Raw genomic sequence first — 14,083 nt, forward strand, 5'->3', positions numbered from 1 at the left:
TTTTGCAATACTTTATTCTCCTGAAAATTTCTGATTGTTAATTTGCAGTTGACTTTGATTTATTTTGCAACTTATAAAAATGTTTACCGAGTGCCCATTTTTCTTGCAATAATTACAAAATTTGAAGATAGATTTTGACTTGCCACTCGAACGACCACCATGAATAATGAGATCATTTGCATGATCCCCAAATGCTACAAGATACTTCATCTTCTTCTTTGAATATAGAGCATCCTAGACTTCTTCGATGGTGAGACTATCACGACTATATAGTATTAAGTCAAAGACATGTATGAGGCTGGCAATGAACACAATAAAATCAATCGCAAGTCTTCTTTTCTCCAAATTAGCGATGATTTCTTTAAAAGTAGTTAGGTGATCCTCAAGAGAAGTATCTTCTATCATATGATGAGAATATAGATATTGCTTCAGATGTAATTTGTTAGTAAGACTCTTCGCCATGCATAATTGCTCAAATTTTAACAATAATACAGCGGTTGACTTTTCCTTCGGAACGTCCCAGAGAATATTATTTGAAATATGAAGATGTATTTGAGATAGGGCCTTTCAATTCCTCCATTGTTTCTCCTCCATAGTCCAACTTGTGAGCATCTTGTCAAATACCAGTAACGCGTTGTCCAAATCCATCTGAGCGAATATTGCTCCCATCTTTACCTATCACAAAGAGAATTTTGCATCGCAATCTAACAACAAAATATTATATTGTATTGTTGCCATCACGAAAGATCAAGTTTTGGTATTAACTTGATCAAAATCTTGATCGTCCTAAGAATTTCAACAGCAAACTTGTCACAATCCAGACCACATCTGAAACCACTTCATTGAAAACGGAATAGCTTTGATACCAATTGTTTTGGATTAATCCAATACCACTTTGTTGTAGAAAATAGGAGATTAAGCCACATCATGAAGTAAAGATCGCAAGAACAATGTAATTTTGCAGGGAATGAAGATTTTATTAAAATTTGGAGAAATAATACAAAGATTATGTATTTAGAATATTTCTAACATCTTACTAAATCATAATGAAGAGCCAACTATATATAGGAAGCAAATCAAACTCTAAAAGTAGAGATGTAGATGAAATAGAATATCCAAAAGCTTCCTTATCCTGATATCTTTAAGTTTAACACAAATTTCAACTCCCAATAAAATTTTCAAATAGAACTTCAATTGGAACTTATCAATTAGACTTCGAATAGGATTCCTAAAGCATTTAAAATAGAATTTCTTTCAATTTGCACTTTAATTAAAACTTTCAATAATCTTCAGCAGAGAATTCGAGTCATACCCAAATTCTAACAATTTATAAATTAATCTATGTATATGCATATTCTTGAAATTGAGCCAAATATAAAAGTGAATTAAATCTAATTTCTTTGACCCTCAGAATTCTTAGTCGATCTTTCTCACCTTGGATGGGATTTCTCACTCATTATGAAATGTGGTGATATAGAAGATCGATGGCTACACCAAATAGTATTTTATGACAATAATATATATGCTATATTGATATATTATTGATTAACTTTTAGTAATTTGGAAAGACTAATCGTCAAAGTTATTTAGAACCTTACTCGTTAAGTAATTTTTTAATTTTTCATTAGTGGACATGTATCTTTTGCTAATTTCGATCGGTTAATTTATATTTTTAAGGTCTATTTTGTAAGAAAAATACAAAGGTTTAGTGGGATATCTTAGGGTGAGACATCTAGACTTCTTTTATTTCATTGAGTGGCATACATTTTTTTATCGTGAATGTCATGAGCATATCCTCTTAAACTCAATATCTTGTAGCGTGAGTTCATTTGAAAATTTTAAAGTTTCAACCCATTCTCACATAGTTTTCTGACTCTGCCGGGTTCATAAAGGGCATGCAGGCCTTATTCAGTATATATTGATAATTTGGCTTTTCATCATTTGATTTTGATTTTGACAGCCAGCAGTGTTCGTGTGAAATTCACAAGCGTACGGATCGTTGATAAGTAATAAATTTAATGAGTTGAGAATATCGTCCCACGAGGAATAAAATTTAATTGAGTATTTTAGTATTTAATTAGATTCAAAGTAAACAAATAAAAGTGATTTTTGTGATTTTTAATTATTTAATTTAATCTATGAAAGCTTGTAAAAAACAAATTTAATATGTATATGGGGAGAGTATTCAATTACGAATCCACCCATTATTATCTATTCCAATTTTTGACTACGTAGCTAGTTTCGTTCATGCAATATTGGAATTAAACACGCAAAGTGGAAAGAGATCACCAAAAAATATTGACGGAACGTTATTAAAATTTCCAATTTTCAGCCCAATTTAGCCGCCAACGTTTCTGCCTTTTCTGGTGTGCGTGTGTCTCTGTCAATATATGATCAAAGCCGGCAATCCTCCTGTTGTGTTTATCAAAGTGTGTATATATATATCCCTTTCCTCAATTCCTATATTTAGCTGTGCCTTCTTCTGCTTTCGTTTCCTGTGTGTATATAATTCCAGCCAAAAGCAGCCGGCAATTTCTCTCTTCCTCTCTTTCAATAGCAGGTCTGCCCTCTGTTTTCTCCTCTTTTTCTCTGCCGATATACCCCTCTATCTCTCTAAAATTCAGCCTCAAGCAGCCTCCTTTTATATGGTTTAGTCTCCAAATTAAAGTGAAAGTCCCATTGTTATTCTCTTTCCCGCCGGCAGTAGTCCTCTCTTTTTTTAAAACCGCCCACTGTTGTGTGTATTAGTCTGTATATATATTAATATATCAACCAAAGCAGCCCTTATTCTTTTGTATCCAATTAGAAGTCCAAACAATGGTGCAAATTACGACGTTTAAAAATTCAAAATTTAGGTTTTTATATAATTAATTGAAACTATTTATTAATTAAATATAATAAAGTCATAGTTACACGATTAATAGTCACATATTTACTTATTGGTCACAAATAATCGAATTAATTGGTTACAGATTATTTCAAGGTCACAAATCAAAAATTTCGTAGGTCACAGATCATTTCGAGGTTATAGATAAAAAATTTACAAGTCACAAATTATTTCATTGGTCACAGATAAAAATTTTTGTAAGTCACGACTCACATCATTGGTCACAAATTCAAAAAACTATATGTCACAGGTTACAAATTTTCAAATTTGATGTTCACAGATTACTTTTTAATGACAAATGTTCGAATTTTAATGTCACAGTTTACTATCACAGACGAGACCAAATAGTTGGTCTCAGACATCCAACATCCAATCTCGACGCCACCACCGCATTCACCACCACAACAACACCACCACCACCACCACCAACACCAACAATTGGTCACATGTCAAATAGTCGGTCACATACCACCACCAACTCTACTGTCACCACCGCCACTTACAACAACCTTCACCCGTCACCACTGCCACAACCACAACACCACCACCAACAAAATCGTCGCCACCAGAAACCGTCACGATTGCTACCACCAAACACACCAATAATACCCAATTTAATGGTCACAGTCAACTAAATAATTTGTAACCACCATCAACGCTTGTGACCACCACTTCACAAGCCCCTAACAGCATCACCATCGTCATTGCTGCCAAAACCACCATCACCTATAACAAATCTAACACATTGCAAAAAAACACCACCAAATCGTCACACCAGATTCATTGCCACTTCACCACCACAACCACCAACAAACCACCATTTTCAACTACAAAACCACCACTTATCAACACATCCATGCCAGATTCACCACCTCTACCAACAAAAGCCACTCCACCACCAATCTAACACCATCGCACCTAAATAATTGATCACAACCAGAGTCAATCGCCACCACCAAACAAATGGTCACAAACCCCACCACCTACAAACACTATTTGTCCTACTCAACCGTCATCGCCACCACCCACCAACGCCACCAGCAATACACCCGTTTGCAATTACCACCACCAACAGCGCTAAATCCACTACCACACCACATCTCCATGGTCAAAATTCACTACCAATTTCGCTAGATCCATCGTGCCAGCGCCAATAAAAAAAAAATCCAAACCCAACAAAATTCGACTGACCAAAACCAACAAACCACAGTCTCCACAACGATAAGCATCCTTTATCTTCTCCGACTTCGTTGTGTAACAACCACAACTATCCGTTTTCTTCTCAAATTAATCACCACAACCATCTCAAATCACAACCACCCCTTCTATTTTCTGACTTTGATCTGTAGTGGCCCCTAATCTATAGCGACAAGCAGTGCTTTGCAATCGAGCGCAACAATCACAGCAAAGAGGGAGACAAGAGATCGATGGTGGCTTCTAGTGCAATAGAGAGAGAGATTGAAGTGCAAACCGTCCCATCTTCATAGCGAACTTGATACTCTGTAACGAAGCCTGTCTATTAGAGCATCCGCAACGAGAATAGAGAAAGTGGCTACATGGTGTGCTTCTCTGCATTTGTGAACGATGGTGGCACCGGTATGGGAGAGAGGAAGGGAGAGAGAATGATGGTAGCACCAGCTTAGGGGTCGGCGGTGTAGATAGATTAGGTTTTGTAGTGGGTGGGTGAGTAAATTGAATTGATACCTGATTTTTGCTTAAATAATCTTCACATCTGAATTTTGATTTAGAAATTTTAAATGCTTGTTTTTATGTAATTTCCTCTAGATTCCAATTCATGGTCCAATTGAGGCCCAATTATTATTTCTTTTCCTCAAGTCCTTACTTCATCCAAATAATGCAAGTTAATCCTCAATGCAATTTTATTTGTACGACCCTTCTCAACTTCAACTTGTAAAATTTAATCCCAAATTATAAATTTTAATCGATTATGTCCTTCTTCCTTTCTACTTGCTTCAAACGAGTCCAACATTAAAAACAAAAGGAAAATTCGCCTAAATTAAATAGAAATTAATAAATTGACGATATAAAAGTTTAATAATAAGGCTTAAATAAGTGCACAAATTGCACTCATCAATTAGGAATGGCTTTTTTGAGTTACCATCTATTATCTTTATTCCATTATTTGATTTGAGGTCATGCATACGACTTTTTCTCATTACTACCTATTTCCTTTGACATGTTCCAAGGCGAGAAAACCAAACAATTGTCTATTCCAAGATTAAACATTAACATTCAATGGCTTGTGACTTGTTACGTATGCCATTTTGATTTTCTTCTCTGATTTTGGTCAAATAAATTTTTTATAAAGGATCAAACTTCATTTTAACGGATCCTCAATTACTATCTACCACTCTTTTTTAACTATTCAAAAATTAACCCGTTTATAAACTCTTCCTAAATGGAGGAGTTGTCCTGTGATTGATAGTAAACCTATGTCAGTTAGTTTATATTTAATTTCAATATCATCGTTTTATACTTTATATGCCCACTTATCTAATTTCCATAATTTTCCCTATCTATACACAAAAGGGTGTAATTATTGTAGTGCCTTCGACTTGCCAGTGTTACTTGCTTTTTTCATTCTTGCGACATATTTGAATGTATTGAATTGAGCAATATTTTCAATAAATTCAGCAACCCAATAAGTACAGCTAAGAAACGATTTTTGGTTGGATAGCTCAAAACAACGTAATATGTCAACTTTGATTTTGATAGTATACCAAGTTGCAAGGTGAAGCACCAGAAGGTTTGTTTGTTTGCTCCCACCACAAAGCTGTCATTTTACATATTTATTTTCACAAAGTACCAATCTGTCATGAAATAAATGAAATCAAAACACGTTAAAGTGTAATTAAGTAGATGTTTGGGATCTTAAGTTTATCACAAAGGGAAATCAATCTACCCCGTCACACTCTAATTATCCTTTCGAATTGGAAACACCAATCATAGCACTAAAATTTATTGTACTTCATTTAAAAAAATTAAATTATTAGAGATTTGAGTCTCGTTTGATTCCCATTTTTTTCAAAATACATTTTTATATATCTTATTTTCAATCATACATTCTTAATAAATTAATATTACACACAAATTCAAAATTTTTCCTTATTTTTTAACGACACATTTTCCATTAAATCACTAATTCAAAATCTTTTTTTTTTCTTTTCAAAAAATGAGCATCAAACAGGCTCTTAACATATATTTATACAGTTTTCTGGCTCTAACGTACTAGCTTAGTATATTTTTTCATCGAAAGTGTGTCAGGCTTCTATAAATAAGTGACAACAACACTCGAAATCAAGACTTTTATGTATTGTAATACCGTATTGACTGACTCTTAGTTTATCCAAAAGAAAACCGTTCTCATCTTTATCCATTATTACTAGGATGGAATATGAGCTTTGACAGAGCAGACACGATTCTCAAGTGGCCAAAAAAAAAAAAAATTGATGTTAATATTGGACATTTCTATCATAGGGACCACCCTAAGAGTTCTAATCAAAGACTACTATTGTTGCACCAATAACTTCATGACCACTTTATTTCAATACAATGACTATTATTTTCAAATAACAATTCATAAATTACTAATTTTTATCTGTGCCTTGCACGATTTCTTAATTAATGAAACCAACTAATAAGAGAAGCTAGCACCCTCATGACTCAAGCTTAATTAGATCAGGGTTGTTGAAATTCTTATGAAATTATATACCAATAAAATACTGTATTAATTAATTGTCAGATTTTAAAACTATTTAAAGCTTAGGCGTAGCAACATAATATTATTTTTATAATTTAAAAGGGTTGGCCTCATTTAATTAATATTCATTAATTAGTCCAACATTCTTTCTTGTTGTTCATGTATTGATATTCATAGTGAATTTATAGCCCATGGAGTCCATAGAAAATTACTCTGATAGCCAAGTCCTAGATAGTAATCACTTTTTTATGACGAAAACTAGAACATTACCATCGTTTAAAATGTTATTTATGCTTAGATCAAACTAAAAATGGTTATAAAAAGATAGAGTATATATTCTACCAATTTCTATATATAAATATTAGGGCCCCAGATTTTGGCCAGAGAGCAAGATTTGTCACAATATTACTTTAATATAATACAATCCAAGCCGAATTTCACTAGATATTTATTTCAGATTGTTACCTCACCTCATGCAAGGGACATGGGGATTGGCTTTTCTATAGTTTAGGGTTTTCATGGTCACATACCTTGGTGGATCTCTCTCTCGCTCAACTTTAGCTCTTAGCAACCAAAGGTCTGTTCATAAAAACCTAGGAGGTGTGACTCGGCTGGTAAAGTTGCACCCCAGTTTACATGGCTCGTGATCTTCACCATCCAATTCGACCAACACCTTTATGAAAATCTCAACTTCACACGGAAGCTTTAAAGGGCCTTCAGTTTTGTATCCATATTCAGATTCAGCTTCTTCAAGCAGAATCTTGAAGAGAGGATGGTTTATATACTCAGTCTTGATAACAAACCTTTGTTTCTGGGCTCCAACGTAGATGAAAAAGCAACCTTGAGGAGCCACCCTAAGTTTCTTGATCATTTGTTTTTCTTCTTGATCGTGATTTAGAGTGGTGGAAAGATCGTGCGGCAACGATTTACTTTTCCCACGTTGATAAAATATTGATGATCTTTTGGATCTTCCAATGCCACCAAATGATTTGCATCGCTCCCATGTCTTGTTTATTAGTCCTTTCTGGACTTTTCTTATAGGTGAATCCATTTTAACACAAGAAAAAAGCAGATTATATATATTTACTCCAACGGCACGAAAAAATTTGGCAAGAAATTAACCGAAAACTAGGGTTTATATTATTTAAGAATATAATGCAGGTATATAGTGGTTGTAGTTCACAGAGAGAGATAAGGGGCATGATTGCATGAAGATGAATATGATAATTCAAGTTTAGTCAAGTTGCACTTGTCAACTCTCCAATGGCTTCTTTTTCTCTTGACATTACTGATTTTTTCTTCGCCCGATTGCGACTTGGAAAGGCCAGTTTCTATGCATAATTTGCAGCAAAGGTTAGATAAAAAAGTAAAATGGTCACTTCATCAATATCCACAAACAAAACTAATAGAACAATTACATGATAGTCTATTTATTATTCTTTCTTTCTTTTTTTTCTTTTTTTGGAAAGAGGAATAGATGTGATACTATTAAACAATGTTGCCTTGAGTCGCAGACGATAAAATAATGGACTACAGGCAAGCCAGCTATGTGTTGCTGGGGTATTAGAAGCCAAATGAGCCTATGGACTGTGATAAGTATGCCTTTTGGTAGTACGATATGCGCTTGAAACCAAAACTTTATTATTTTAGGAGAAAAATCGATATTGGACTAGAACTCAACAAAAAAGAACGACTTTTAAGAGAAAAGGATGAAGGATGGACAAATTTTGGAATCGGGGACTAGAGTATTACTTTTGGAAGTTGAAGGACCTTTGATTGCAATATGAAAAGATCTGTGCTGTAAAAAGTATTGGATTATAGGACTACAATCCAGGGAATGAAAGTCTGTGGCAGTTGCAATGTCAACAACCACTTGAATTGTGATCATATAAGCGCAAATTTCTTGAACAACACTCAAAACTAAAGTACTAAAAAAGGAGGCAATAGAGACAAAATTTTAGCGACTGTTGTCTTCTGTTTCTAATTCCAACGGATTAACATATCAATTTACCGATAGAATTACCAATGAAAGTATTCCATAGGTACAATTTCGTTGCTAATCCATTGATAAAATACAAAAAAATAATAATAATAAAGTAAATAACTTACCAACGAATTTTTCAAAATATTGATTCCGTTGTAAACCGTATAAAAGAATAAAATAATTAAAAAAAAACAACAATGGAAAATCAAAGTTGCTAGGTTGACAATTTTGAATCGAATGAGTGAAAGAATACTGTGATTTTAGTTTAATTTGTTTCAAAAGTTCAAATTATGGTTCCAATGAATCTCATCAAAATATTTATGAATGTGAGAATTGAAAATTAAATCATTCAAATTTTTTACTAGTTCCCACAATAATTTACTTGTTAAAAATTAAATAAGGATAAATTAGGAAAGTTTTTGGCAAATATTACTTTTCCAATAACATTAAATTAGATTTCTTAATCTGTGTGAAAAATCAAACAAGCTCATATAATTGGGACAGAGAGAGTATAAATTAGAAGCAAGTTCAACTCCAATGTTAATACCATTGCACCATTTTGCACCATTTTTTGGTGTAAAGTTGTTCCAATGTAACACCAAATTTTGCACTATTTTGGTACAAAGTGAATAGTGTTGCACTATATTTGGTACATCACTATTCATTACACCATTTTTTGCAATGGTGTAATATTCGTTTTGCCCTTATTTTTCATTTTTCAAAGATAATGGTTGAAGTTATCTGAGTCATTTTCGTTCTATAATGATAGTAATAATGATAATGATGATGATGATGATGATGATAATAATAACAATAATAATAATAATTAATTATATTATTAAAGTTTATTATTTTTAATAATATAATCAATAATAATTAACGTAATTGTTAATTTAACATAAAGTTTACATTTAAAGTTTAATTTATCGTAAAGTTTATATTATTAAAGTTTATTATTTTTGTAAATTTAACGTAATTGTTTATCATAAATTAATAATATAATCAATTATTTTTGTCAATTTAACATAATATATAAAACAAGTGAATAATTGAGTAATTATTATATTTGTTAATTTAACGAAATTATGATTTAGTAATTTAAACCCCGTCTGGGTGCGATTTGGGAAATGGAAAAATCAATTCTCTTGTCTAATCTGCTGGTCCCACCTTAAGACAATTTGCTTGTTCAATGCATTTGTACATGCATAAATGACAAATTTGCCCACATGACTCCAAATGTGCCCTGACACCTTGAAGAAGACTTTTGACAGATAATGACAATGAATTTGGGGAAAAATGCATACATGATGGGTTCCATTCAAATGTGAATTTATTTTGTCTATCAAATTTTTTTTACATGGAAATTCATTGCAACAAAACCAATTTGGAACATGCGACATTATTTATGATAACATTTTTTTCCAATTTTGACATGAAACGACGTCCATTTCTCTTGTCGAAAAACATCGTGCTTAATTAGCACGTCTAATTTCGACCAAAAAATACACGTGTTTCTTATTGTGCCAGGTAATCTCTGAACATATCCCGTTCATCTCGTCATGATTTCGGCGCATTCATTTTCACTGAAACTTCGTTATGTGCGCTCAGGAGCTCCATCTCTACTGCGTCGGGGTCTGTCTCTACTCTTAGGAATGCTTCGTCCACCACGCCCGCTCGTCAAAGAAAGTAATGAATGCCCATGGTTGCGATTACAATAGATGTTTGCATGTAGAACGCATAACTTGGCATACGATCGCGTATTTTTCATCGACTTTTCCAAACACCAAATGCACGTTCCATGACGTTCTTGCAGGACAAGTGCCTGAAATTAAATTTTTCACGGGCATTTCGGAAGTTACGTCTGCGATCGGTGTCTCCATCATAGAATTGCTAAAAATGGTACAATATATCCGAACCCTTATAGGGCGCCATATACCCAGGTCGATGAGTAAATCCCGAGTCAACCAGGTAATATTTTCTAGGTGCTGGTTGCGAAAACTCATCTCGGGATTATGTATTGCTTGAGCCAAGATTCGAGCATCGTAGGAGTTCTCCATTATACCGACAAGCACAAATTAAAATCACATGCCGCTAGCATATTTTGGGTTGGAATTCCTTTTCGTCCGATAAAACTCAAGCGCTGGTCCCGTGGAAGGACGACTCTAACATGGGTTCCATCTATCACACCAATGCAATCCTAAAAAATGTGATGCTTGGTCATATTCGAAATGTGATGCTCAGCATAATTATTGTAGTTTGGATCCGATCGAATTACTCGTCGAGGGAACTGGAGGACCACTTGAAGCACAATCTTGAAGTAGTGCCCGACGATTTCCAATGAATGGTTAAAAAGTGTCTGCACCTATCTATACCCCTTTCCATGTGCTAATATACAAAAAAAAATATACCAACTTGTTCATAAATATCTATGTGCTCATGACTGCGAAGCCCGTACTCATCACGCAGCATATGTGCGAATGTTCGCAGCATCACGGGATACATGCGAAACTCGGCATAGCATTGTTGAGGACTACAATTCATTGCATTCAGCATGAACATATGACCATTTCGCACCAATGGATATCTCGAAACACGAGTGCCTTGTTCGTGATAGTAGTTTCTGCGAGTAACCTCATTGGTTTGACAGTACCGAAACCACTCCATAATGTCCACTTGCAATTCTTCCATGAATACCTCGTCCCCCAGTTCGTCTTCCACATCGGAGGTCGGCTACAACTTACAGGTGAAATCCAAATGCCCCATACGACCACAATCACAATATGATATCCAAGACTATGACTTTTGCATGTTGTATACTTTTACTGAATTTATGTGCCTTTTATAGAATGATGGCACTGATACAAGAAGGCAAGTGAAATGATTTGTCTTTGAAGTTATGGCTAGGACAACCAATAATTTATGTAAAGATGGGACTGATGTGAACAGTCCACCAACTAATGAAGCATTTGCTTGACCAAAATGTGAACATACATCCAAATGTGAGGCTTGTCTGTACACCTGCTTGTAATCTACCAGAATCAAACCTTTTTTCACGCATATGAAAATAAAACGTTTCAAGAGCAAAAAGTAAACTTAGGCAACTGCCCCCCGTACATACTAGACACAAACAAAATGTCTTCACATCAAACATAGTACATGTAAACATAAACAATAACAAGAAAAATTTAAAACGTTCCACGAACGTCTACGCAATCTACACAAACATAGCTATCACCATGGCTGTGTTTTCCTATATTCTTGATAGCTCCACTCCACCTAAGCAAACTTGTCGTTAGCATTGTCTTGCATATCCAGCACCTCTCTATTGGCCTTCTGCGAAAGAAATTTGCACGTGTAAAAGTACTGATCCGTTTACTTTTGGAGTCGACCTGTTGCCAGTAACTTGCTTATATGTACGTCTTTGGGTCGGACATAGCAGCTACGATGAAGTTGTCAATTTTTGCAGCAATCTTTTCACTGGCGGATGTAGCATGATCTATAGAGTAGGACATGTCCCGAGATGAAAACTTCTTCTTTTCGTTCGTTCGCTTCCCGGAGGCCTTTCGTTTGTCCTCGCTATGCGGGCCGAATTCATCCGTGGTTACGAAAGATGGTGTGGCTACACTGTCCTCGTCACTTGAGCCGCTACTCTTTACATCAGCTGTGATCTCGTCACAGTAGTCTTCGTGTCCATTGTCTTTGAACATCGCGAAGCCAGTGCGGCATGCTTGGCTAGGTGTGACTGCGTACTTATCATAGTTGAAAACATCCCTGAATAAAACCTTGTATCGGTATAACTTTCGACAATCCTTGTCCTTAAACTCTTCGTACTCCTTCCTCTCTTGAAGCAATACAAACCAAACGAGGTTCATATCTTTTACAAATGAAGTGTGAAAGAATCAGTTACAATTTACTATAAAAAAAATCTCGATTGAATCTATTTCAGAAAATAACAAAAATGTGAACCATTCCTACCTATACACATAAATGTGGAAATGAAACAGGAATACAATTACAATAACATTTGATGGAAATTCCAAGAAAACGTTAAAATCGACCTAAGTTAACTTGAAGAAGCTGAAACTATTTTTCTTCCCATTGACGTGTATGTCAAGCATTTTGGTTTCTTCATAGCTAGTGTTTATTCAACCAAATTTGGACAGAAACATGCTCATGAATACATGATGGTACCTTAATCTTTCGATCCCACCACTCCGTCAAGGCGCTGATCAAGCCAATGGACGTGTCGTACGCAACGCCACTACTGTTGATCAATTCTTCAAATCTCTTATGGTTCAAGCGGAGAGCATCCCACTGATTTTTTAGCTGCTGCTTGCTCCATTTGTGCCCGGAGTTGTTGTTAAATAAGTGAACCAATGTCTACCATCCGTATTTGGAGAAGCACTTCCCATTTCGGTGTCCATCGGCGATTACGGTCTCACAGTCAGTATAAAAATTTGAGTCTCATAGTTAGTCCATTGTGCATGCTTATGAGGCCCCGATTGACTGTCAACATGCTGGGCGTTTGATGTGGAGGAGTGCGGGTGAGGGTGATAATTTGGTTGCTGCAAATCGGGCGAAAAAATGTTATTCTCCATCAGCAGAAGCAACCTTTACTCACAATTTACGTTCAACACAACAATGAAGAAGATGTTGGAGGCACTGTACCGTACCGGAGTAACGAAAGGATCCATGTTGGTGCGATTTCGATGAGCAAATTTTTATCCAAAAAGTTAGATGACTGTGTGTGTGCCGGGGTAAATGGGATCGCCTCTTGCAGTTCAAATTCAAGTGCAAATGTAATTCAAGCATATTAGGCCCTTGTGAATCAAATACTCTAAACAAATGTATAGCGTAGTGACGAGTGAGGAACATGTAAGGAGAACGAGTAGAGATTGAAGACACAGATGCTCACCTATGATATCGCACGAGAATGGGGATCTACGAGATGAAATTGTAATAGGGACGTCGCTTGTATTGGTGGCCGAAGAAGGCAAACTTCGTCATGGCAGATTGGGGGTGGAAGATGTGGGCAAGGGCTCCATGAACCCACCGTTGTAGTCGTCGAAATAGGGTGGGGGCGGCTGGCCTCTTACAAAAATTGTGGATGAGCCGCCAGAAGAATATTTCCTCACTGTCGGACATCAAATGTAGCAGATATTGGTGCCGTCTGAGAGCAAGTAGTATCGCTAGCTTCGTCCAGTGGATGAGTGAAAACAGATCTTGTCTTGCTTTATGATTTCGCACATGGGTGAGGCATTTGGCCTGTTAATTGTGGGGGTAGAAAGGGAAAAATCTGGCTAACATGGGTGTCAGTCTATTTAATGGACATGTCAGTAAAATTGGTGGAAATTTGGCTGTTGGACGCATCAACGGTAAGAAAATCTCTTAATTTTGAGAATTAAGTGCGCCCAGACCTGGCCATATAGTTATAAAATAAATAAATAATTTTTTTAAATAAAAATATATTGACAAAAATTGAAAGAATAAA

At 35.4% G+C, this 14,083-nt stretch overlaps 1 protein-coding gene across 1 annotated transcript; it reads right to left on the bottom strand.

The window, feature by feature from the left end:
* Positions 1–3,560: 3,560 nt before the first annotated feature.
* LOC111395251 (auxin-responsive protein SAUR50-like) lies at positions 3,561–7,659 on the bottom strand. The gene is made up of 3 exons (XM_023021237.1): positions 7,282–7,659; positions 3,703–3,790; positions 3,561–3,613 (listed from the first exon to the last, which is right to left on the bottom strand). Exons 1-3 carry the CDS (start codon positions 7,657–7,659, stop codon positions 3,561–3,563), a joined length of 519 nt encoding a protein of 172 aa, XP_022877005.1.
* Between the last annotated feature and the right edge of the window lie 6,424 nt (positions 7,660–14,083).

This window comes from Olea europaea, chromosome 6 (genome assembly GCF_002742605.1).
Source record: "Olea europaea var. sylvestris chromosome 6, O_europaea_v1, whole genome shotgun sequence".
Classification (NCBI taxonomy): domain Eukaryota; kingdom Viridiplantae; phylum Streptophyta; class Magnoliopsida; order Lamiales; family Oleaceae; genus Olea; species Olea europaea.

Coding starts and splice junctions, on each gene's coding strand:
- LOC111395251 (XM_023021237.1), bottom strand. CDS start 7,659: ATGGATTCACCTATAAGAAAAGTCCAGAAAGGACTAATAAACAAGACA. Junction 3,791..7,281: donor AAGTTGAGATTTTCATAAAG/GTGTTGGTCGAA, acceptor CGATGGTGTTAG/ATTGGTGGTGGAGTGGCTTT. Junction 3,614..3,702: donor TTTTGTAGTTGAAAATGGTG/GTTTGTTGGTGG, acceptor GATTTGTTATAG/GTGATGGTGGTTTTGGCAGC.